Here is a 25,649-nt window from a genome sequence, read left to right as displayed (position 1 = left end):
GACTGTGGAATATTTAGGAGCCAGGAAATTTCACCACTGAACTTGTTGCACAGGTGGCATCCTATCACGGTACCACGCTGGAATTCACTGAGCTCTGAGAGCGAGCCATTCTTTCACAAATGTTTGTAGAAACAGTCTGCATGCCTAGGTGCTTGATTTTATACACCTGTGGACATGGAAGTGATTGAAACACCTGATTTCAATTATTTGGATGGGTTAGTGAATACTTTAGGCAATATAGTGTATATGAAGACTGATGTTCAAACAGTTTAATTCACTAATGACTGTCATGCTACACTGGATGGTCCAGGTGGATGGAGTTCTGGATGGTTGGCGGTTGGCCACCATTCCCCCAACAAGGCTGCAGTGTCAGCAAGGAGGAGGTGGAGTGATGTTTGAGGTTGGAATCATAGGAAGTGAGTTGGTAGGACCCTTTAAGGTGTCAAAATGACCTCAGCTAAATATTCCTGACTGCCCATTTTTTGCCATGGTATAAGAAGAAGAACCAAGCCATGCAAGACGACCCATCCCTTGCTGGTAAAAATCGCACTGAGGCCGCTATGGGTATAGAAAAATCCTGGTGTGACCACCATCATCCCCTGACCTTTAACCCTACTGAGAACCTGGGGAGCATCCTTAAAAGGAAGCTCTATGAGGGCAGTTTACCTCCAAACAGCTGCTCTGGGAGGCAATTCTGGTAGAAACTAAACATAGACGTACAAGTTCAGTTACCTCCTAATGCAAAAAATTACAACAGATTTCTGTTTTCAATCCTTTAGAAATAGTTGAGTTTTCCGAAAACTGTTTTCATAAAGATTTGGAACACTGCATTTTAAGTTATTTTGCAAAAAAAAAAAAGCCATTGTCATCAACATAATTTTGTCAGATAAAATCCAGATTACAATCTAATTGTTGAGGAATGAAAAATGAGAAGAATCTGAAAATCCTTTGTTTTTCTTTTTTGAACTTCCACATCTAGTGGCTGTCGGTTCTGTGATGAGCAGTTCGGGGGTGAAGAAGAGCAACTCGTCCTATCAGTGTTGTGACCAACCTGTTGTTTACTTTAACCAAAGCTGTGACAACATGTGGAACCAAGACGACGTGGTAAGAATCTTCCTAAAAGCAATCTACCTAAGATCTAATTCACAGTTGATGATGATTGTGTGGTGTTTTGTGCCATCGTTGTTGTTGAAACAGACTCACAAGCTCAAAGGAAGCATCATCAGGTAATAAAGGACTGCATAAATAAGCCTAGCCTACCACTAAGCTAGAGTTTTAGTTAAAACACCCTCTCATTTCCATTTAATTTCTAAGTTTTAAAGGGGACATATTATGCAAAATCACTTTTTCAGGCTTTTCTAACAACAATATGTGCCCCTGGCCTGTCAAGTTCCAGAAAAATCCATTCCCTTTCACCCTCTCTTTCTCCACCTGTCAGAAAATGTGTGCTGAAACAAGCCGTTCTCAGAGTTCCCTCTTATGATGTCATGTGGGGAGTTAGCACCGCCCTCAAGTTTGGTTGGCCCTCCCCGCTTGGAATAAAATTCCACCCTCATCTCCTGATCTTCCTCTCAGCTGCCAGTTGAGATGCTGATAACTCTGTGGGTTACCCTGCTGACTTTCGTCTGGGGGATGATGGTTCAAATCCCAGTCATGTCCTTAACTTTGGATAAAAGTCTCTTAACAACATCATGAGTACTGCATCCATTTCCTGACAGGGTGGTGGTCAGGGGCGGAGTCAGACAGCTCAGTAACATTTAAAGCCACATACACAGAAACAGCTCGTTCTGAGCAGGGCTGAAACAGAGGGGTTTTTAGACATGCAAAAATCCAATAATGGAGTGGTTTTTTCAGCTACAAACTTCACAGGCATGTTTTGGGCACCTGACACCAATATAAACTTGTCCTAAAAGGGTAAATTATGTCCCCTTTAAAGGCAACTGACATCTTCGGCTGTGCACGGGGATGCCTGTTTAAAATTAAAAGGCACTGGCTTTTGATTGAAAGGAACAACACAATTTCAGTACCACATTCAGCTTCATAATCTATGATATTTTAACTCTGAAACTGGATATAACCTTCTCAAAACCATCTCGCCAACATTCCCTAATCATTTTGCCATAACAGCATTAGCTTTATGCTTTAACACAGTTGAGCCTTTACACAAAAAGCTGAATTTTCACACAGACTTGACTTTTTTCTCTGTGTTTTTTTAACGGCCAGCCTCCTGGTAAAATTTCAGCAAGCATCATCGTCTGGTGTTGAGAAATGACACTGATGCAAAAAGCTACACCTCCTTGACTGTAAACTGTGATCTGTTAATAAATGTATTTCCTTTGTGGTGTTTCATTCTTGCAGCCTTTTGCCTATTACAAAGACAAAGGACAGCGGATTGGATGCATATCCCCATGCAAGGAGATTACAGAAGGGTTGATGGTGCTGGACCAGTGTGCTGACATGGAAGATACCAAGGTGTGCAAGGGAGTCACAGTAAGTCCTCCAACTTTTCATACTTGAAGTGAAGCAAGTTAAAGGGGAATCCTGGTGCTTGTTAAATTGGGCCACTTTTTATTCTTATTTTTGTAGGCTGATTGTTATACAGAGATAGAGCTTTTTAAATTTACAATATTTAATTTTTGCACTGAAATATCTATATGATTTAAAAAGTGACCATTCCTATATGCTATATATTTTTTAATCGAGGTCTCATAGTATCTCAAATGTTTCCTAGTGTTTTCAGGGAGAGAGAAATTCCTCAATTCTGTTACTGCATTGGGACGTCCTGTTAATGGGTGTCATTTACTCATCAGATAGACAGTTTCATACATCCATGCATGGATGTTTTTCACATTCCGCAGGGATATCTCTCATACGAAGTATTAGAGAAGAGCGGGACTTTTTAAAAGTTCTCAGAAGGTGTTGTGACGAATGTTTTGTCACATTCATGACGGGTTAATCAGAGCAACAAGACAAAATGCATTGTTGAACAGAGCCATAACAAAATTTCGTTGCACAGTACTTGCATTCTGCAATGACAACAAAGGTTTATTCTAAAATGTGAGTGTAGACATGTGCAGCTCCAGAGGTCATCGCTGGCTAAAATGTATGCCAAAATCTGTCAGTAGGCACAAAAACATTTTCTCTGCCAAGAAAAGCTTTCAGTGTGGCTCTTTGTTTATGTTTTAACAAGAAATGTGGCCGAGGTCTTATGAACTGCCGCTGTGGCTACGTCTAAGCTAACTGCTTAACCAGCAGCCATCTTGTGTATCGACTCACAACCCCCCAAGGTTTCAGTGCTGTGCTTTGCTCTTCATTGATTCATTTTTGATTTGTTTTATCAGAAATGTGGTCCATTTCTGATAAAACTGACGCTTTACAGTAGCTACACCTGAGCTAACTGCTATACCAGTGGCAGCCATTGTTATCGGCTTGTATGGCGCTGATTAGTTTAAACCATTTTTGGCTCTGGCATAAACTTTGTAGATTGGAGCTTTGCTATATGGATTTGCCTGATGATAACTCTAGTGGAGTTCATCAGAATCTCACCAGTGCTTAAAACTAGATACTGTATAAAAACAAAAGCCTGCAGCCTCTTTTGATAAATATAAAAACTGACAATTGGATTTATACTCCTAGTAACTTTTAAATAGTACAGATTTTGTATTTTAGGCTTTGAAATCCCTTTTCACCAGAAAGAGGCATCATTAGAGCAAAGCACCTTTCTGTCACCAGAAATAATCTTCCTCTATGGGGATGTTTTCATAAATACTGAAAGATTTACACATCATTTGTGAGTTTTTTTCTATTAGTTCAGGATAGATTTTTATTCCTCCTTTTCTTTTTTGAGGTTGAGGAAGAAAGGATCAACATCAGGAGTCTCCGCTGCTCTGGCTCCCACTTTGCACCAGGTATTCAGACTCACCTTTTATAACCTGATAACTCAAAGTGTTACAAAAAAATGTTAAATCTGCTGCCAGGGCTTGAGGATGACAATGGTGTCACTGATGTTTATTAAGATGTCTCCTAAAAAAATTAAGGCTAAATACCTCTGTATGAGAGGTAAAGGCTGGAAGTTCATAACTAGAGATGCCATAATATTAGGATTTTGAAATTTGATTTAATAAGTAAAATAAATACTAGCACTAGCTTGGGGTGAATATTTATGCAGTCAGTCTCACAGTTGTTGAGATGGGAATCACCTGAGTGCATTAAATATGCCTCAAGTGATTGCAGTATGAAGACACCTGTGTCTAGAGGGTCCAGTCACTGGTTCATCAGTATTCCTGGCTACCATTACACCATGAAGACAAAAGAACACTCCAAGAAACTCAGAGAAAAGGTTACTGAAAAGTCTAAGTCAGGGGATGGAGACAAAAAAATATTCCAAGACACCAAACATTGTCAAATTCTTCTCCAAATGAAAGGAATATGTCACATGTGTAAACCTGCCTAGATCAGGCTGTCCTCACAAACTGAGTGAGCGCGCAAGAAGGAGATTAGTGAGAGAGGACACCAAGACACCTATGACTACTCTGAAGGAGTTCCACGCTTCAGCAGCTGAGATGGGAGAGACTCTGCAGACAACAACTGTTGGCCGGGTTCTTCACCAGTCAGAGCTTTAGAGAAAGACACTGTTGGAGAAAACTCAGATTCAATCTGGACTAGAGTTCACCAGAAGGCATGTGGAAGACTCCATGGTCAAGAGGAAGAAAGTTCTTTGGTCTGATGAGACCAAAATGGAGCTTTTTGACCATCAGACTAGACGCCAAACACTGACATCACCACAAACAAACCATCCCCACTATGGAGCACGTTGGTGGCAGCATCATGCTGTGGGGATGCTTCTCAGCAGCCGGCCCTGGAAGGCTTGTAAAGGTAGAGGGTAAAATGTAAGTGGTAGCTAAATCCTGGAGGACAATCTTATTCAGTCTGAAGAGAACTACGGTTTGGGAGAAGATTCATTTTCCAGCAAGACAATGAGCTGAAGCACAGAGAGGATGCTACACAGAAAAGGAACTGTTTACACCAGATCCCTGTGCATCCGGACTCTTCTAAATACTGACCTGAATGAAAATTTATGCAGTCACTTATTTTATATTGCATATTTTTATATGCAAAGCCCCAGCATAGAGGCTGGGGTGTGTTGCTGCACACCCAAATATAGCCCTGTACGCCGGGGCAAAGCCCCAGCATACAGGGCTATGCTAATGTGTCATAAGCACAGCATTGTAATTATGCTAACAACAGCTAGGTCATGCTAACAACAGCTAACACGCTGCACGCCCAAGCGTAGGCTTGGGAAATGACGTCACGCCCCAGCAAAGAGGTTTCGCCCTAGCGTAGAGGTCTCCAACCGAATGCCCCAGTGTAGAGGTTTCGACCCAGCGTAGAGGTCTCCAACTGAATGCCCCAGTGTAGAGGTTTCGACCCAGCGTAGAGGTCTCCAACTGAATGCCCCAGTGTAGAGGTTTCGACCCAGCGTAGAGGTCTCCAACTGAATGCCCCAGTGTAGAGCAAAAATAATTGCAGCCTTTTATGCAGTTGCATAATTTCACAGCCTGACATCTAGATTACAGTTAGATTAATTGTGCAGCACTAATGTGTAGAAGTTCTGGGTTCATGGTGAGTTAATCTCCTAATTTCTTTTTGCTGCAGGGTCCGTTATTCTGCTTCTGCTCCTTGTGGTGATCAGCTCTAAAACCAGCAGTCTCTTCTGAATCAATATGCTACCTCGTGCCTAGCAGTGAAGCTGCACATACATACTTCACTCATGAACATTATTTTAGTATTCCAGAACAAGTCACCACCTCGCTAGCAGTGCCTAGCAGTGAAGCTGCACATACATACTTCAATCATGAACATTTCCAGAACAAGTCACCACCTCGCTAGCAGTGCCTAGCAGTGAAGTTACACATACATACTTCACTCATGAACATTATTTTTGTATTCCAGAACAAGTCACTACCTCGCTAGCAGAGCCTAGCAGTGAAGCTGCACATATAAAATGTATTTTAATCTCACTACCTCGCTAGCAGTGCCTAGCAGTGAAGTTACACATACATACTTCACTCATGAAAATTATTTTTGTACTCCAGAACAAGTCACCACCTCGCTAGCAGTGCCTAGCAGTGTGGAGCTGCATAAATCATGCATAATGGTTTTAGTCTCCTATTGTTAGTCCACTCTGTAAAACAATATAGTCTTCTGATATAATTTCACTTAAAACTTTCAAGAAACCATGTTTGTAGTTATTTTATCAAACTATTTTAAAAGTAATACTTATTGATCACTTGCATCTACATATTAAAAAAAAAAAGCCTAACATGTCAGATAGATCATTTGATCTAGGGAGCAGCATTATCACCCAACACAAATGTGTACAATTAGGTACTCAGTGATACAAAGTACTAACATTAGTGATAAAAATACCATCACAGTTCTTAAAATCACTTGGAAATTACTGATGCTACTGTTGTTTAAATCAGAGGTTCTCAACGTTGGGGTCGGGACCCCATTGGAGGTCGCAAGACACTAAGATGGGGTCTCCGGATGCCTGAAAAAACTAAGAACATTTTTAAATTACACTTTTGCCAATTTTAACCCATTTTTGCAACTTAAAGCCCATTTTTTGTCAATTTTAAACCCTTTCAACCACTTTATTTCTGACTATTTTTGCTACTTCTAAACTAAATCTTGCCATTCTCTGCCTATTGTTGGCTCTGTTGACCCATTATTACCACAGTTAACCCCTTTTACCACTTTAAAGCCACATTTCACAATTTGATATGCCCATTTTTGCCGGTTTATATTAATTTTCATCCCATTTCACCAAATTTCCACCTATTTTTGCCAATTTAATGCCATTTCAGCCACTTTTTGAATCCCCTTTTACCACTTAATATTCCCTTTTTTGCCACTTTGGCCCATTTTTGTCACTTTTATCTAATTTTTGGCACTTCTAACCCATTTCTGCTACTTTTAAAATCCAATATCACCACCTTTCCCACCATTTTTGCCATTATTAACTAATTTTAGCTATTTTTAATGTATGTTAATTACGTTTTTAACAAAAGGATTACCATTTTTAAAAGAGGGCTACTTACTACGTAAATGAATTAAGACTTATTTCTTTGATAAGAGCTAGAGCCCAGTTTGGCTGGTCCCCAGAAAGTTCTCCCATTTTTCCCCCCTTATAGACAGTCTTGTCTACACATGACTATTCTTAATTGTGTATGGCTGAACATAGCCAGGTACAGTGGGGGCTCCCCGGTCACTGACACCTTTATTTTGGGGGTCACAGGCTGAAAAGGTTGAGAACCCCTGGTTTAAATTCACCTGGACTGCAGTCCACCTGTGCTAAATTAAACTGATTGGACATGATTTGGAAAAGCACACACCTCTCTATAGAAGGCCACACAGCTGACAATGATATCAGAGCAGAAACCAAGCCATGAGGTCAGAGGAGCTGCAGAGCTCAGAGACAGGATTGTTGACAGGCACAGATCTGGGAAAGGCTACAAAAACCTTTCTGCTGCTCTGAAGGTTCCTAAGAGCACAACGGCCTCCAGAATTCTCAAACTGAAGAATTTAACTTTCCACAGGTGAACTCAGTCAAGGTGTAGAGACATCTCAGCAAAGATCCAGAAAAATAGGAGGAGCCTGAGCTACAGTGTTGTTGGAAAGAGTCTGAATACATGGGTCAATGTGATATTAATTTTGAATAGTTTTGTTCAAAAAAAAAAAAAAAGGTATGGGGTCTGAATACTTTCTAAATGAAGTGTATATTTATATCATTAGACGTTCCTGACTTTCTGACTCTAACTAGTGAAATAGACACCATTATGCAGCTCCATCATTTGCAGCCAACGGTGTATTTATCTACACCAGCACTGACACATTACTTTAATTTAACCTCCATCATGTTCTCAGCCTTGTGTTTTTGTTACGGTTAAGCAGTAATCACGGGTAAATAGGGAAAAAAGGAAATTATGGGATTTTTAGTGTCATATGAGAGCAGGTAGATGTAGGAAAAGGGAGTAAAATGAGATATCATGCAGCTGATAGGAGAATCTGACTGACACCAGCGTCTTACCTACAGTGCTAATTTGATGTTTGTAAAAATATGCAGCCCCAAAGGGAACATGGGCAGAAAAAAAGGAAATTAAGAGCTAGGTGTGCATGGAAAAGCAATATTTATCTGCTAGTTTAAAAAGGTTTATGACTGACTGACTGAATGAATGAATGAATGAATGTACTCTTACAAAACTGTGTTTACATCTCCCAGAAAGGCTGCTCAAAGCGAATGCTTGTTGTCCTTCTATTTGCACTAAAACAGACAAATCCATTGGGTTATTATTGGGGGTCTTTTAATCGTAAAATTTGGAATTATTGACCAATGATATTGATGTAGTTTAAAAGACTTGCTTAAATATGCACTTTAAGGAGCCCAAAATGTCTTCCAGCCTGATATGCTTTAATTTGTTCATATTTTTTCCTGTTTCATTTTGCCCATTTGCTAATTTATAATTAACATAAAGTTTGATTTTATGTGAGCGTTGTATCTGACAGAAATCCCAAATTAAACTGGAAATCATTGTTGTAATCCCATGATTTGATGTTGTTGTAGATTCCCAGTTAAGCTATTTCCTTCTTTTATGAATTAAAATGTATTTTTTCCAAAACACATTAGTTACTGTATGTCTTTTATTTATCCTATCCCCCTCCCCTCCCAGATTTTGCACACACGTTTGCATGAATTATCCTTTTACTTGTTTAGAGCTGTAAAAAACTGTTTTCTGAGTTCTTTTGGTGTTTACAGTCATGCTTTAACTATTTCCCCTTATTGCTGAAACATTTGATGTGTTTGTAAAATACCAACCTCATGTGTAAAAGGTCCCCTAAGCAGGCCAAAAAGTTGAAAAATAATAGTTTACCTTTTATTGATTGTTGTATTTGAGGTTTGTGTTTTACTTTTGTTTCTATATTTGTGGGGGCTTTTATTTTGAAGACGGGTTTTCTACTACCTGATCAAATGACATAAAGACTCTCGCAGGTAGTACTGATTGGGAAACTGCCATCTTAGGAACCAGCTGGAAGGTGCACAAGGCATGAGCTTTTGTGATAAATGTCCTTGTGCAGGATTTCAGAGCGTTCCAGCATTCCTGCTAGCTTAGCATTTAGCATTGTCTTTGTCCTGTCAAGTTTGCCTTTGTTTGCCAACTTATTGAATACAATTAATTAATCACTTAAGGCCTTTTAATGTTTTGTATTGCACTTGATTCTTGGGGTGGGGTTGTGGACAGGCCAGGGGGCACATATTTTGTTAGGAAAGTTTTGTTTGGAGAGTCTTTCATTGCTTCAGCTGGGGTTGCTACATTGTGAGTCCATTTATGACTTAGATTAACTCATACCGCTCTTGATAGGAAAATGAAGCTTCTGAATTCTTTGATATTTAGCAAATCAAGTGAAGAGCTTATTGATAAAGTTGTTTTTGTTAGATTGAAACAAAGGTGCCTGTATCAATTTTAACATAACAGTTTTTTATAGTTTAGTGTAAAAAAAGAAATGATGCAGTTCTCTGTGTTTTAATGTAAACTGTAAAAATTATGTTTCTAGGAGGTTTTATGAGGCTTTAACCAGTGTTAAAGACCCTGTAAAGTTAAATACAAAGTTTGTGTCTTAACACACTAGATATGGTTGCTGTAAACATGTGAAAACTCTGAGATCTTCATGTGACTGAATTCTGGATTTAGTCTGTTAGAACATTTTCACCTCTTTCCTGGCTGGGTTTAATGTTGTCGGGGCAAATATGTGGACTGATGATGTCATGAGCCCACAGTAAAGAATGACTCCGCCCCTCTAACACTACAATATAAAATCACAGAGCAGTTCATCTCAGTCCAGTCTGTTGTTAGCTGATGTCACTGCCTTTGTTGAAAGTTAACAGTCAGTTAGACGCCGTTTTTTTGTTCATTGTGAGGAAAATTTACCACATCATTTAAAGCAGGGGTGTTAAACTCAAGGCCCAGGGGCCAAATCCAGCCGTGGTACAGTTATATCTGGCCCGCAAGATCATATCATATTATTTTTATTATAACTGGCCCACCAGTATGAGATCTGCAGATTTAATGCAGTACAAAATTGCAATTTTAACCCGGAATATTTGAAATATCCTTGTTAAGTCAACAAAGTGAAAATAATTACATAAAAAGTCAAGAATGTGGGAATTTTTTTATTTAGTGCTTTCATTTCATATTTTCAGTTTTGCATCTCACAGTTTTGACTTATGAATTCGACCTTTTTTCTCATGTTTTGTCCCTTAAAATTCATTTTAAATTTTAAACCTTATGTCTCATTTAACCTTTTAAATTAATGGTTTTGAATTTTATGTCATATTTTGATGTTTTTAACTCCTACCTTCTACTTTCAATCTTATATTTTGACATTCTAGACTCTTCTAAAAAATTTAGCAAGTGTTTTGACCCTTTAAACTTATGACTTTTAGTTTAATCTCATATTTTGACCTTTTTAACCAAAGATTTCAATTTTTATCTCATATTTTGACCTTTGAAACTCATGATTCTATTTTCTATTTCATATATTTGCCTTTAAAAACATAACTTTGACTTAATTTCATATTTTGACCTTTTGAACTAAAAAAGTTTGACTTTTTCTCTCAGATTTTGAGCCTTTAAACTTATCATTTTTATCACTTTTTTAAATTCCAAAATCATTTATCATTAGTGCTAATTTTTTTCCCTATAATTCATTACCAGTAAACATAAGGTTGACAGTTCATGGGTAAATGTTGACCCTCTCAGGCTCTCAGGTTAGAGCTAAAGTCAGAATCTGGCCCCTGCTGAGACTGAGTTTGACACCCATGTTCTAACATCATTAATCTGCTCCTCTCTGGGCTTGTTTCCTCACTGGTTCTAAATTGCCCGTAATTGTGAGCGTGGTTGTTTGTCTTTCTAGCTTAGCCCTGCGATTGACTATCAGTCCAGGATGGGCACCACCTCTCACCACTGACAGCTGGTAAAATCTGCCTTCACTATTTATAGCGGGATATGCACCAGACATAATGGACACAAGGAGGGGGGTTTTGAACACTATTTCCAGATTTTAAAGCAAAAAACCTCTATCAAACATCAAACACGAAAAACTAAAGACTCAGATTAAAAAAAGTCGATTTATCTGAAACATAATTTTAGAGAACAGTACATGTGTTTGAGTTACTTTACAAAATATTTACAGATCATATTTTTAATGTGAATCAACAGAAGAACATAAAAAACTGGAATGGAGGGACATTTCAGGGCACCTAGTCTTTGTTTTTATGGAGAAGCACCACTCAAGATGAACAAGTTCATGATCAGAAATAGTCAAAGCGTTTTAAAGGGAAAAACCTCCAAATTTTAAACATTTACTAAAGGTTTGTCCAGTTTGAGCATAAAAAGTCTTTTCTGTTTTTATTCCTAAACACTTTTTCCATTACTTTTCTTCAGCGGAGCTCAACATGGCAGCCTACTCGGCCCACTGCTTTTCCTAACTTCAGTAAAAGAGTGAATCCAGACGTCATACAAACTAATCCCGAAAATGTAAATTTCTTTCCTGTTTGACCCAGTTCTTGTGTCAGCTGGAGCTATAGTAGAAGGCCTTGAGGTTTTCACGTGGAGACTCTTAGACCCTCATTAATCCCACATAAGTCCATCTTTTTTTCATGGTGAAGTTCAGATCTTTGAACTGACCGGTCCTTTCACCAGACCTTGCTCTTTACGCATCACCGGGGCGTGAATGCTGCAATCCCGAGCCTCACAAAATCCCGGCACACCAGCGATGCCGAGAATGCCCGTCTGACCAACGGGACCGGGGAACCCGCGGGGGCCTCGAGGACCTTCCATGCCGTTTTTCGGTTCTGCTGGATGACCTGGCAAACCTGTAGAGATTATTTTTGAAAAATACTGAGCTATCAATACAGCTAGTTTAGTTTTACAGCCTTTAATCAAACAAAGCTGCAGTTATGAAAAACAACATACTAAAAAGTTAAAGACAATTCAGATTCATAATTCATATTTGGATTAAACGCACCTGTTAGAGATCATTAAAGTTCTAAAAAGTCCACTCTGTTCATTTAACCAACATATTCACAAGTTCTTCTATAAAAAAAGATCACTAAATGCCCCAACAGGCATAGATTATCCTTATTACCACTGATGGTACAGTTTCTTTAGTCTGGGCAGTAAAATCACAGGTATACTCTGAGTATCTTGGCTGATTTGATTAAACGCAAGACTTTTCAAAGGGTCCATTCAATCCAGGATGAACCAAACCATCCACTCTTTAAGGAGTTCTTGCTGCTCCTGCCTGGCAGCAGATATGTCCTACTGACATGTAAAATATAAGATATTTCCAATCCTACAAAATAAATCTCCCCTCCCTCTGAAGATGATCTTGAACAACAAAGTGCAATAATTTCCATATTTAAGAAGATGTGTTTTATACATTATAGTAAATGTTTAATTTAAATTATTAGCAGCATTTAGAAACTTCAGGAAGTTGTTAAAGCATGACTGACAACATGTGTGATATAAAGACACAAACCTCTGAGGCCTTGAGATCCATCAGGTCCTGGCAGACCTTTACCTGGAGCACCTGCAAGACCCTGAGATCCTTTCTGACCTGTTGGGACAAAAATAGTAGTTTCTGAGGACAGATAACAAGAACAATAATAACAAACTCTATTCCGTCGTTTAAGGACAAGAGTTTACATTTTTTCTTGAAATCCATCCCTGCTTTTGCTTTACTTTTTCATTATTTCCCTCCTTAAATTTGGCTGAAATAGTTTAAAGGTGGTCAGTCTAAAGCTAAACAATTATATCACAACATGTGAACAGATCTGAGTGAATCATCTCTGGGTTCAGAGTGAATGTCAAACTGTTGTCAAAAGTTTCTTCTGTTTATCAGGGGTCTGGTTGTGGTGGCAGCAGGCTAAGCAAGCTGGCCCAGACATCCATCTCTCTAGAGACATTTTCCAGCTCCTCCTGGGGGATCCTGAAGCATTCCCAGGCCAAGAAAGAATAGAATCCCTTCATCCCACTCAGGGTCTACTCCAGTAGTAAGCAGTCAGCTGTGGCCCAGTAGGTAGAGCCAGTTGTCTTGCAATCAGAAGGTTGTGGGTTCAATCCCCAGTTCCAGCTGTTTCATGCCGGTGTGTCCTTGGGCAAAACACTTTATCCCAACTTGCTCCCACAGCTTAATCCAGGGTGTGCATGTGTTTGAATGGGATCAGCTAATATTGATGGTCAACTTTCCATAGCAACCAGAGTGTAAAACCTGCATCTTACCAGTTTTAATCTGATCTTACCTCTCTTCCCTTCTGCTCCTTTCTGTCCCTCCAGTCCTCTGTCACCTTGTGGTCCTCGAGCTCCTTTTGCTCCGGCTTTTCCAGCTTTACCCTGACAGGAAGACACAGAAACAGACTCGAATTCATTTCAATTCAGAGAGCGAGTGCGGAGTGACTTGCTAGTTTCGGGTGAAAATGTTGACCACTAGACCACTGCACCCAGAAAAACTATATTGTTGTAGCGAGGGGAAAAAAAATCCAGACAAAAATAAAAAAATGAATGAATTATCTTAAAATTATGAGTTTTACTGAAATCTGAAAATGATTTTTCAGTTGCTGTTCCACCTTGAATCATAGATTAATATTCGTAATCTCTCCTAAAGGTCTACAGAGATCAACTCAGAGCAATCTGCACTGTTGCAGTCCTTATATATAAGATATGGACTTACAGGTTTTCCTGTTGATCCCATCGGCCCTCGGGCTCCTGGGGGCCCGATGAGTGTGCGGTTGTTGATGGGGCAGCCCTGGGAACACTTGGCCCTGATGGAGGCAGCGTACTGTGAGATCTGGGCCGTGACTACGCCTTTACATAGCTGCAGGACCTGCTCGTCAGTTAGACCTGGACCCTGGAGGACAGAGAGCGCATCACTGCATCAAAACTCTAAAGTTAGTCAGTCCGAAAATCCTCTGTTTCTTATGATATTCAAGTTCAGATGAGTGGAAAATCACACTAGTAAATTAAGAGATTGAAAAACAAACTTTTCAAGAAAAGGATATTACCAAAATATTGATTAAATAAATGTAGCACACAGACAGTGGAAGTGCGGGAATATTTAGGAGCAGTGCACTTTTATATGCCGATCCTACAGTATTAGGTTGAGGGAGAAATGCAGTGAAAGCTCCCTGTTTTTCCTAAAAACTTAAAAGTCTCCTCTAGATTGTGTGTGTCTTTAGCTCACACACACATAGTGCAAAGTTCGTACGTGTTCACCCGGTACATTCTGCTGTAGTGAATAAAATCTAGGAAATTTGGGAAACTCGCTGTTCTTTTCTTCCTCTTTGGCAGCAACTTGCAGTGCACTTTTACACAGCACATTCACACAGCATAATTCCACAATTCCAGTTCAAATGACATTCACCTAGTGCAATGCTTGTCAGAATATTATGTTTTTTAATGACATCAGAACTTTCAGAGCTGGAGGTGGGCAAGAATTTGCTGGAGGTGGCCGCCTTGTAATTTTATATGCAGGAAAAACCCTGAGCAGGAACTCTGTCCAGAGTCTTTTTTGGAAATGGCAGCTACTATCTGTTTTAAAGTTTTAAGTTAATCTCAGCACAGTCTGTTGTTAGCTAATGTCACTACCTTCACTTAACAGCTAGCTACATGTTGTGTTTTTGTTCGTTGTGAGGTAAATTTTCCAAATATATCGGTCATGGTGTTTATGGGTTATTAAAACTATCAGAACAGAGAAATTTGTACCAGAAAACAGTAAATTTAATCCCCAACTTCTGCTCTGCTCTGGTGCAGAGCCAGGCAGCTATCCTCTGATCAGAAGCATTTTGTCTTTAAATCTGAGCGGATCATATCTCTTGTGAGTGGGCGTGGTTTCAACCGACATGTCCACACTATCCACCATCATTTCTCATGATTTTGAAGCTTAATTTTATAAACTTAGAGATGTTTTTCATGACTGAAATTTGGCCTGATGGTTGATAACACAAAGGCCTCTCATACAACAAACCTAAAATACAGAATCTTTTAAAATCACTTCACAGGGACTTAAAACACTGATGTGTTGAGCACGTAGCTACATAATAAGCTCTTCATGTAGATGATAATTTTACTCACAATGGGACCTTGAACACCTTTGGATCCTGCTCGCCCTTTAACTCCTGGGTCACCGATGGGGCCCCGCTCTCCTCTGGACCCTGGGATGCCAGGTGGTCCCACTGGGCCTGGGACGCCAGGACGACCAACTGCACCTTTGGGTCCACGCTGACAGAAAAGGCAATAAGAAGGGGAAAGTTTAAAAACAACTAACAGCACTTGTCTTTTACATTTTACACAACCTGCTGCTTCTGCAGTGTACATACTAAGAGGAAGATCATCTTAAGGGCTGCAGCACACTTTTTGAAATCATATTAAAGATTTTTGAAGACCTTATAACTCCTTAGAATTCTGGGGGAAATGAGTCAAAAACTCCTACCCAGATATACCCAAATTTAACTGAATGCTGTTTTTGAACCATTTGGAGTACAATCACAACTAAGGTGTCTTCAGAGAGGTAACACTCTGGTGTTTCTTCACAATCTGTCAGACTTGCTGTAGCTGCTACTGGTATTGAAGTAATGCAACAGAAAACAAAATTTTTTCCCCATCTGAATTGTATTGATAAACAGAGGTCTGTAAATGGCTGCAGCTGGGAAGTATTAGCTGGACAACTCAAGTGGACAAAAGCATGAAGCCTTACCTGGTTTGGGCTCAAAGTTGATAACAGCAGAATGGGAAATGAGGGTTTTACACTTGTTTTTATGAAGTAAAGTCCAGGCCTTTTAAACTGGAGGCTGGAGGTTGGCAGGCTTTTTGCTTTATAGTAATGCTAATAATTTTTTGGAAAAAGACATTACAGCAAATACAGGGGACTACTGAGAATGACAACGGCAAATCTGAAATTACACAAAACCGGTCCATGGATCTTTTTTAATGTAATTATGTTTTTGGACTAAATTTGACTGTATTGAGATTGTGTGGACTTTTTCTGATGCAGCAGGACTGTTTTTAGTGAATATTATGATCAGGAGAGTACAGGAGAGCTTCTTATGGTGAGCTGTGACAGCTGCTGTAGTTGTTTTAGCCTGATATGGTTTACATGGTCAGGATCCTGAGAATCAGAGCTTTCTGGTGGTGTATAACATGTTATATTTACATTTTGTAAATAACTTAATAGTTGCAAAAGTATGTGGCGGCCCACCAGTGGGCCCTCAGGATTTTATAAGGTAAAAGACAAATTAATACAAATTTTGCTCCATGCAGCATCAGTGGTTTTCAGATCTTGTGGGACTAAACAGCTTTGATTCCTGTTTAAAAGCTTTTACCCATATAATGCAAGAGCTTCATACATTTATACATCCTAAAGAGGACATATCATTAAATCCCCATTTTTTTAGCACTATTGCTCATAAATCCAGAGCATCCACAGCAGCGCTTTTGCACTTTAAACCTGTTATTATTCACCTATCTTTGCTCTTTGCCCTTATTTTCTTTAGATTGTTTAAATCTTAAATTTTTTCCTCTTTTATCTTGAGTATTGCTGCTTGGCTGATTGCCGAGAGGAAACTACTTTTTGTATTTCATACAATGCCAGTAAAGCATCTTATCTTAGAAATGTAATTAAAAGAAGGAAACATAGAAAGTAAGCACCTGTCCTTTGTCTCCACGGTCTCCTTTGCTTCCCTGAAAGATAAAGGAAAGAGAACCAAACATATTTGTGAGTAAATGAGTCACAGGTTACCAAAAGAGGAAGTGTAAATTATTGTAGGTGTTATGAAAATTTCATCATCAGACTGTTTATGTTAATCACCTTTTGACCTTTTGCACCTTTAACCCCTTTCCTTCCTTGAGAACCCTGCAGGAAAAAACGACAAAAACCCGTGGTGACAGACAACAATAACAGCTGTTGAGTGACTCATTACAGGTGTTTAAAGAAGAAAATAAATCATAGTAAACAATCAGCTCAAAAACAGGTAGAACAAGTTTAAAAACAAAGCCACCAGTAGAAGGGAAACTCCATGTTTCTTTTAAATAGATGAAGAGACAGAGAATTAAAATAAAAAGACAGGCCAATTGAAGTAATTATACAGCACAATAGCTAATCATTGGGAAATAATTCTCAATCAATTATTACAGTTAGCATGCTACATGTTACATTCACAAGCTGCTAGCTTAAGGGAGCCAGCATGAGAGTCAGCACCTCCAAGTCTGAGAAAACTGTGGATTGCTCCCACTTTTAACAAAAATAAATCACACTCCAACTTTAAAAGCCACCCCTAAAACAACCATCCAGAGTGGCTTTATTATGGAAGAGGATTAGGGCCATTTTCGAAGGAGAAAATAATTTTGGGCAAGTGAGATTTAAGTTGAAATTTCGAGAATAAAGTAGAAATTTCGCGAATAAAGTGGAAATAACAAGAAAAAAGTCAAAATTCCGAGAATAAAGTCGAAATTTGAGTTTATTCTTGTCATTTTTACTTTAATCTCGACTTGCCAAAAATTATTTTCTACTTCAAAATGGCTCTAATCCTTTTCTGTACTTTATAAACGTGAAGAAAACACACCAAAAATGTCACTGCCTTCTTCATGTTTTCATTTCATCCATCTAGGTTATAAAAATCACCTGGGACTTATTTATAAGACGGTCTGCCTCAATGTCTCTTCTTATAGGTGTGTGCCTTCACAGAGTCAAAACCAGACACACAGAGCTGCAGTCGGCCCAAACTTTGAACTTGTTTCACTTTGCCAACTTTCTGTTTAATATAAATCCTCTGCTGTCACTGTTTTAAAAGGTTCTAAAAAACCTGATGCTGTTTGTCTTTTACGATCAATTCCTCGTGAACATGAATCCCTAAACACTAAGCATGTATGAAAAAAACAAAACAACTTTTCAGACTAAGGAAACACTGATGGAGGGAGAAAGAAGGGGGTGAGGCATGCAGCTTTGAGCAGAGAGCCGATGTACAATGCAAAGATAACACAAAGATTCATAAATTACAAAGACAGTAAGTAATAGGTTTTCTTTGATAGAAAAATCTAAAATACATCTTACCAAAGCAAAGTTAAAGGTGAATATGATATTGCTGTATTTATTTATATAATGCTTTTAAACTCTCATGAAGCTCACCTTCTCACCATCAGGTCCAGTTTCACCTTTGGCTCCCTAGGAGAAAAATAAAACGTCATCATCAAAACTGACACAAGAATTTACAACACTTAAAATTCTTGTTTTTAGAACCAGAAGTAACCGAACCTGTGAACATGTTGTCACAAAATACTCCAGCCCTATCTGAACTAACAGTGTAGGGACTGTAGCCACAGCCTAGAGTGTAGCATGTATGATACTCTGGGTCTTAATGGGCCCAACATTTACTAAAAGAGCATCCTGCTGTATGGAAAAAGACTTGGACTAAACATCGAGTCTATAAACTCACTAAGAAAATGCTTACTTAAGAAATAAATCAACTACAAACCTGTTTTTCTCTAACAGATTTACACAACCAAGACTGTTTTTTGTCAAACTGGAGTTGAAAGAATGGGGGTTGAGGCACTTCAAAATTGGCGTCACTATTCAGATACAGAAGCTATGTCCATGTGTTATAAATTTTTCGCAGTGGTTTTAAGCAGGTGGGTTGGGACACTAAAATGGGTCACAGAACAGTTTCCAGTGCCTATTTTTCACTGTGAATAAGTTCAAATACGATGTTTTATTGTACAGTTCTATAGTTTTTGTACACTCTAAAGTGAAAAAAGGCTTGAATTATACTGGTGTTTAACAAAAAGAAGTTTATTCTGGTCCCTGGCCTGGATAAGGAAGTTAACAATCATAAAAATGTAAGAATAATAACATCAGTATTGGCATCAGCCCCTGATTTTAAACATCAGTGCATCACTAATAATGACATATAAACTTAATACATATGCTGGATATAAGCCTGTAAATAAAAGACTGATGTGCACTAAGTGTTGTGTACCCACAGTGGAACCCTGTAGACCCTTTGGTCCTGGTTTTCCTGGAATGCCAGCATCTCCTTGTTCTCCTGCAGGTCCCTGTTGAACAAAACAAACACAAGAAACTTTAAAATGTATCAATCAGTGTGATATGTGTTGGCTGTCTCCTGTCTTTCTTCATAAGTTTCAGCTCAATAAACCTCCATACAAGTGACTATTCAGAGTATAACATTCTGCAAAGCACTCTGTACAAACAAAGGGAGTTTAGCGCTAAACCAGGCTTTTAATTTGGAGAGCACAAACCAGAAATGTACTTGTTCAGTGTTTATCTAAACTGTGATATATTATACCAGTGGGGTAACAAAAAGCTTTCTTAATAACAGAAGGTTAGAGAAAAACTTTACTAAACAGACGCATTTCAGCTCGCGGCCTTCTTCAGGGTCATCGAGACACAATAACAAACATAAACTACTGATCTGGATGAACGTTTTTGCTACAACAAAGTAAATATGGCTCTATATTTATGATTTCCCTGTTAAATTTGGCCAAGGACCACAAGCAGAATGTGGAAAACATAGGCAAGCCCTTTATTCTCTAGACTCGCTGGAAGTGAGACATGCTTTTCAGGTGTGTGAGTTGGTAAAATTAATTTGAGCTTGTGTAATACTTTGGTTGTTGTCTGACTACTCAAAGTGCTTTTTATTAACCCATTCACACACTGATGGCATAGGTCACTATGAGAATTGGCTAGCTGCATTAGCTAATGCTATTCATATGCATCCATATAAATTTACTTCAGCCAACAAAGCAGTGGGAGCAAATCAGGGTTAAGTGTCTTCATCAAGGAACCATAATCTTGTGACTGCAACCATCATGCTATGGGACAACTAACTCTACCTTCTGAGCCACAGACGCCACATACGGTGCTCATGCAGTCAGAAATCCCTGATTGCTAACGAACAAAATTAAAATCAACCCCTGTTGCAGCCAAGACATGCGTCTCACCGAGCAGTCTGAAACAGCCCTAAGAACTGCAATTGATGTTTGGCAAAAAGGTTATTCAAATAAAAAGTATACATTTAACAAGCACTTCAGGACACTGGAAGTTTCAAGCTTCCTTAAATCTCACTTGAAGTTCCATGAACAGTAAGAAGAGAGCAGTTTATTTCCATGGTAGACCCCTACATCACTGTCTTATCCATCTTATGGACATTATTACGTCTTGAAGCTGAAGGAGAACCAGATACACTTTCATTTGTAATCTTTTAAATGTGCTCTATGATTACACTAATTTACATTAAATATTTAGAGTTTATTTCTAACTGACACCTTTCCTCAGCTGTTTTAGGAGTGACATTTGTTACAATAGCTCTGATTGTTGTCATCTTCTCTGTGTGCCTTTTCTTTAGGGACTTCCCCGTTCATTTCTCTTGTTGATGTCATTTTGGCTCACTAACCACAAAAACAAAGAAATACTTTCATGAGAGCAGAGCTGTGGGGAATTTGCAGAGACAGCTGTATACGGTATCATTTACATCATTTGATACTCTGTACGAAACATAAACCATTTGGAACCACGTGGGACTTCTGTAGAAATAAATATTCTAAGAAGAAAAAAAACCCTCTTAGGTTTTTTCATTTGACTTTAGACAACTGATTATTCTCAGCTGAATTTTTCCTTTCCACTCATGATTGACCCCTGTAATATAAAGTTAATATAAACTTCCACTTGAAGGAATACTTCTGTATTCTTGAAGTTGGGTTGAGGAAAGTACCTGGAAATTTTTTTGTACCCTTTTCAACATTTGCTCTTTGGTTAAAAAGAACAAAAATGTGTGCCGTGCCGTACCGAACTAAAAGAGCTACTTCTGTCATGAGTGAGACTTGGTTTCAAACCCACTTCGAAACATTTTGAACAGTGAGACGGCAGCAGCCTGCGTCACTCCCCATCCAGAGTTCCCTATCTAACTGAACAATGCTGTTTTAAAGACCTTCAACTTTCCACAGATAAACTGGAAAAACTGACCCTGACCAGAAGAGCTGAATAGAAGAGTCTGAGTAGGTTTATGGCTGTGGCTTTGTTCCTCTAATGGCTGATATTCAGACAAGCTACAGTTGTTACGATACGTTTACGTTATGAAAACAATGTGTTGAGGAGGAAAAAATGAGCCAAAATAACTCTTTTCAGTTTATTTGTAGCTGTTGCTGATCAGAAACACTGAGGTGGAAGAGCATGTAACAAAACACAGGGTGAAAAATAAAACACAAATTTTCAATATAGGGTACAACTGAGCCAACCTTTTTTTTTGGACCATTTTTTACCTTAAACTCACTGAAAGCAACTGTACCCATCTACAGTGCTGGATAGCCTAGTTTCCCCCAGTGTCAAGCTGCCAACTAATTCTACCATAATGATAAAATCTGATTCAAATCAAAAATACTGGGACTCACAATATAAGGGGTAAAATGGAAACTGAAAGATTTTTCAGAATTTTCTGGACTGTGCTGTGAAAGACTAGCAAATTATTTTAAGCATAAATTTGACTCAGAACATAGCTCAACAAATAGAATCATGTATTTCTAATACTGGAATCAGAACAACTTTAATAAGGATCTACAAAGAAGCAGGACTGAGTAGAAGTTTAAAGATTGAGAATGAACAAAGAAAAAGATCTCTACTAGAGTACGTCTGTTGTTCCAGCCTAAAACTTTCCAAACATATAAGTACATAGGGCAAAAATTTACAGTCCAGATATTCTGATACTCACAGCCAAAATATTGGTTCGAAATATCGGCAGAAATTTCGATATCTGCCGATTCCAATATTTGCCTTTTTAAGCTAATATCTTCCAAAACCCATATCAGGCTGAGAATATTGTGCATCCAACTGAAATATTCTTTAAATGTTGGTCTGGCTGATCAAACCTTTTGACACGTCTATCAATTTTTTGTGAAACAAGCATTTTAATGAGCACTGCTAATGCTAGCCGACATCACTAGTTTCAGACATCAGTCAGATTTTAAACAGTTTCAACTTTTCTTTTTTTTTGCAATTTAGAGTTATCCTCATACCTCCTAACCTATTCCTTCACTGAGGCCAAGTTTATAAAAGAATCAGATCATTTCAATATAATTCAGTTAGTAAACTCACATGAGTGTCTTTAGTTTTAAAGGAGAAGGAGCCTAACAACATAGATTTTATCTAACCTAGTAACTAGTAGTCCGAGTATGGTACACTAGGGATTAACATGGATCATATGAGCCAGACTTTTGGGTCAGGCATACTGGAATCTGGGCCTGGGTCTCTGATGTGAAACCACCTTGTGTGTTGTGGGTCGACTTAAAAAAAATCCAAAAGAATCCCTCCCAAGTTTCAGGACCTCTTAGAAGCATCCTAGCTGTTATGGGAATAACTTTCTCTTTGCACAAAACTAAAACAGTCATATCTGCATTTTCAGTTCCCTCAGTAAAGCTTATAATTACAGTATCTTCCTTTTTCCCTTCTATAGAACGCTGAATCATCTTTCATGTTTAGTTTTCTTCCCTCTCTGCTTAGTGGGAAAAATTCTGACATTTTTAAACCGACTCAGAATGTCTCCTATTTATTCATTCTATTCAGAGATGGTTTCTTCTTATAAGGGCATAAACTGAGGCTGTTATTTATAATAAGCTCTGGGGGAAGTTTATACAGATGTCTGACATGCTGTTGATTTTTATACCCATTAGCCAGCATGCTTAGACTCATCCTGTCATTCCCAGATTAACTCAGTAGTTCCCCTTTCTGTTTGCTTATAATGAAACTAGGCTTAGTCAGAAATCAAAGCATCCACTTCTAAGTAACAAGATGCCCTCTATTGAACCGCAGGATCAGCCTGCTAATCACTCACCACTGCACCCACTCTGCCTCTGCGTCCTCTCACACCTCGATCACCTTTGCTGCCCTGCAGGAGAAGAACAGATGTTATCATGCTGAGTGGAGGTTAGTTGTCAGTTTTGACCTGTTGGGGATGTTTTCAACATCTGAGCCCTGATATTTACATTTTTTAAGATATATTTTTGGGCTTTATATGCCTGTATTGATAGAGGAGGACAATGGACAGAATCAGAAACAGGGTTGAGAGAATAGGGGAGAGACATGCAGGAAACGGTGCCACAGGCCGGACACAAACCCAGGTCGCCCGCTTTAAACCACGCGGCCATCTGCCCCTCTATATATATTTACATTTTTCTAACTTAAATGACTGATAGGTGAAAATCTTTACAGACTCATATTGTTATTCCGAGAGCATGAAGCCATTACAGAAAGGTTTCCCAAAGAGATAGAGCTTTATGTTGGATTGAAAGACGGTGGGTGGATTTTAACATAGCCATCAATGCGTAGATGCCGCCTAGAGAGAATGGGTCACTGGACGTCAATGGACGCCATATGCAAAAGGGCAAGTCGCAGCTGAAGATGAACGCAAGTCAATGACAGAAGGAGGTCTGTCCACGAATAAAATGCTCATATCTTACTGGATGAACCAATTTTCCAGCCGTTTGTTTTAGCACAGACATCAGACGCGTAGTTATGATCTAGGATACCTAATCCAAGGAAAAAAACACAAGTTTTCATACAAAAACTCTTCACCAAATTTGAGGCTCCAGTGATTCCCTATAGAATAAACAGCAACGTATGTATCATAAATCAGATCAGATCAATATGCTTGGCTTTCTTTCAGACAGAACAAATCTTCCTTTTATTTTTAGCTGTTATTTGTTGTTCTGAGTTTATAGTCTATGAACTGTAAGGGTTCTTTTCTCTAGTAAATGTAATAAGCTTCCATACAATAACATTTGACAAGTATAATGGCTTTTATAATAAATACATTGCTGTTTGTTCTACAGAGAATGACTGGAACCTTATATTTGGTGAAGAATTTCAGTTTAAAAACCTGTGTTTCTCATTGGATCAGGTATCCTAGATTATAAATATGTGCCTGACATCTGTGACAAAACAAACAGATTGAAAATCGGTTCATTTGTTAGTGAGTCACTAGTATTTTATTTGTAGACAGACCTCCTTCCATTATTGACTTCCTTTCATTTTCAGCTGCAACTCGCCCTTTGCATATGGCGCCCTGCGTGACACATCTAAGAAGCACAAATGTGGCATCGTATTGATAAATACGAATTTTACCTAAATAGCCTCCCTTCGGTATGTTTCTAGGACAGTTAAAACGGCCTGGATTAGAAAAGCAACAAGAAGTCCAGGATGCATCCTTCCAGGTCTCTCGTTTTTTGTTTCTGCTCCTTCGTTTGTTGTTTACTAGCAGTTACCAAACAACTGCGAGCATTACCTCCACCTGGATTGGATTGTGGATACTGTGTAGAGGCCATGTGTGTGTTTGCCTATTTTTCTCTATTCAGACACACCTCTAGTGTGACTGCATGCACCAAAACATGACGATTCAGGATGAATACCAATCCTGTTAGACCCTTAATCCTCTCTGTGATGTTGTCAGAGAATGATCAGAGTCTGAAAGTGACAAAAACAACTTTTAGTGGCAAGCTTTGAAGGTTTACAAAGTAGGGATCAACGCCAATCAGCAGTCATCTCGTCTGCTAAACATATCCATCTAAAACAAGGGCTAGATTTGACAACACAGGAATTCACCACAATCTAAAGCTTATCACTGAATCCATCTAAGACAACATCAGGGCCTCAAACTGACTGTCTTCTGTGAGAAAAGGTGATGTAGCGTGTGCGTGTAAAGGAGCATAATCTAACTGGGCTATCTTGTGACATTAAATGACACACCAAGGCAATCAATGGATGTTTTGACTGCTGTGAAACAAGGTCACACTGTATTTCACTGTAGCACGAAATATCAAATGACTGAAAGGTTTTCTATGTCATGATTCATCTGAACTTAATCCTGAAATAAAACAATGTTAAATAGGTCTGAGTGAGATAAATACGGTGTCAGGACCGCCCACAGGATGGGCTGGGCTTCTGATAAACCCCAGAGGATGAGCCCTCCCTACTGGTGATTAATTGATGATATTAGTGCATGTGTGTTTAGTAGCATTGGTGCTAGCGCCCTGGTTAACAGTGCCCTCATTTTAGAGCTTATTAGTGTCAATCTATTATTAGGTCTGATGTTGAAGTTATGTAATTGTGCCACTTTTTAACCTCTTTTAACCATTTTTCAGCCAGTTTTGATACTTTGTCGTTTTTACAAATAGAGAATAGTTTATTAATCCTGAGGGAAATTCAAGATGGAAATGTTTATTATATGCCATTTTTCATCAATTTGTGCACCTCTTCTCCACGTTGCCACTTTTTACCCATTTTTCAACATTTTAACCCCTTTGAATCACTTTTTCTCTCACCCATTTTTGCCAATTTAAACAAATTTTTTCCCCTTTGAATCCTATTCTAACACATTTTCTGGCCATTTTGTAACTTCTTGAACCATTTCCACCACTTTTTCTGTCCAATTTTCCTGTTAACAATTTTATTGTCACTTTCTGTCTTCTGTAGCCTCTATTAACCCTTTTTTATCACTATTAACCCTTTTCTACCACTTTTTATGCAATTTTTTT

At 38.7% G+C, this 25,649-nt stretch overlaps 1 protein-coding gene across 2 annotated transcripts in view; it reads right to left on the bottom strand.

Annotated features, from left to right (window-relative positions):
* Window positions 1-11,174: 11,174 nt before the first annotated feature.
* The window catches only part of zgc:113232 (uncharacterized protein LOC541546 homolog), a 41,570-nt gene continuing 27,095 nt past the window's right edge, over window positions 11,175-25,649 (bottom strand). For both annotated transcript variants that reach the window (XM_041794132.1, XM_041794133.1), the window contains exons 17-26: window positions 22,952-23,005; window positions 19,092-19,163; window positions 18,241-18,276; window positions 16,924-16,968; window positions 16,764-16,796; window positions 15,192-15,338; window positions 13,792-13,968; window positions 13,364-13,454; window positions 12,601-12,678; window positions 11,175-11,935 (exon numbers count right to left, since the gene is read on the bottom strand). In XM_041794132.1, coding sequence (XP_041650066.1) covers window positions 11,730-11,935; window positions 12,601-12,678; window positions 13,364-13,454; window positions 13,792-13,968; window positions 15,192-15,338; window positions 16,764-16,796; window positions 16,924-16,968; window positions 18,241-18,276; window positions 19,092-19,163; window positions 22,952-23,005 — 939 coding nt within the window. In that variant the 3' untranslated portion in view covers window positions 11,175-11,729. The remainder of the gene's footprint in view (window positions 11,936-12,600; window positions 12,679-13,363; window positions 13,455-13,791; window positions 13,969-15,191; window positions 15,339-16,763; window positions 16,797-16,923; window positions 16,969-18,240; window positions 18,277-19,091; window positions 19,164-22,951; window positions 23,006-25,649) is intronic.

This window comes from Cheilinus undulatus, linkage group 8, assembly GCF_018320785.1.
Source record: "Cheilinus undulatus linkage group 8, ASM1832078v1, whole genome shotgun sequence".
NCBI classification, from domain to species: domain Eukaryota; kingdom Metazoa; phylum Chordata; class Actinopteri; order Labriformes; family Labridae; genus Cheilinus; species Cheilinus undulatus.
Note: the sequence above shows the minus strand (reverse complement) of the source record. Positions and strands in the feature narration are given on the sequence as shown.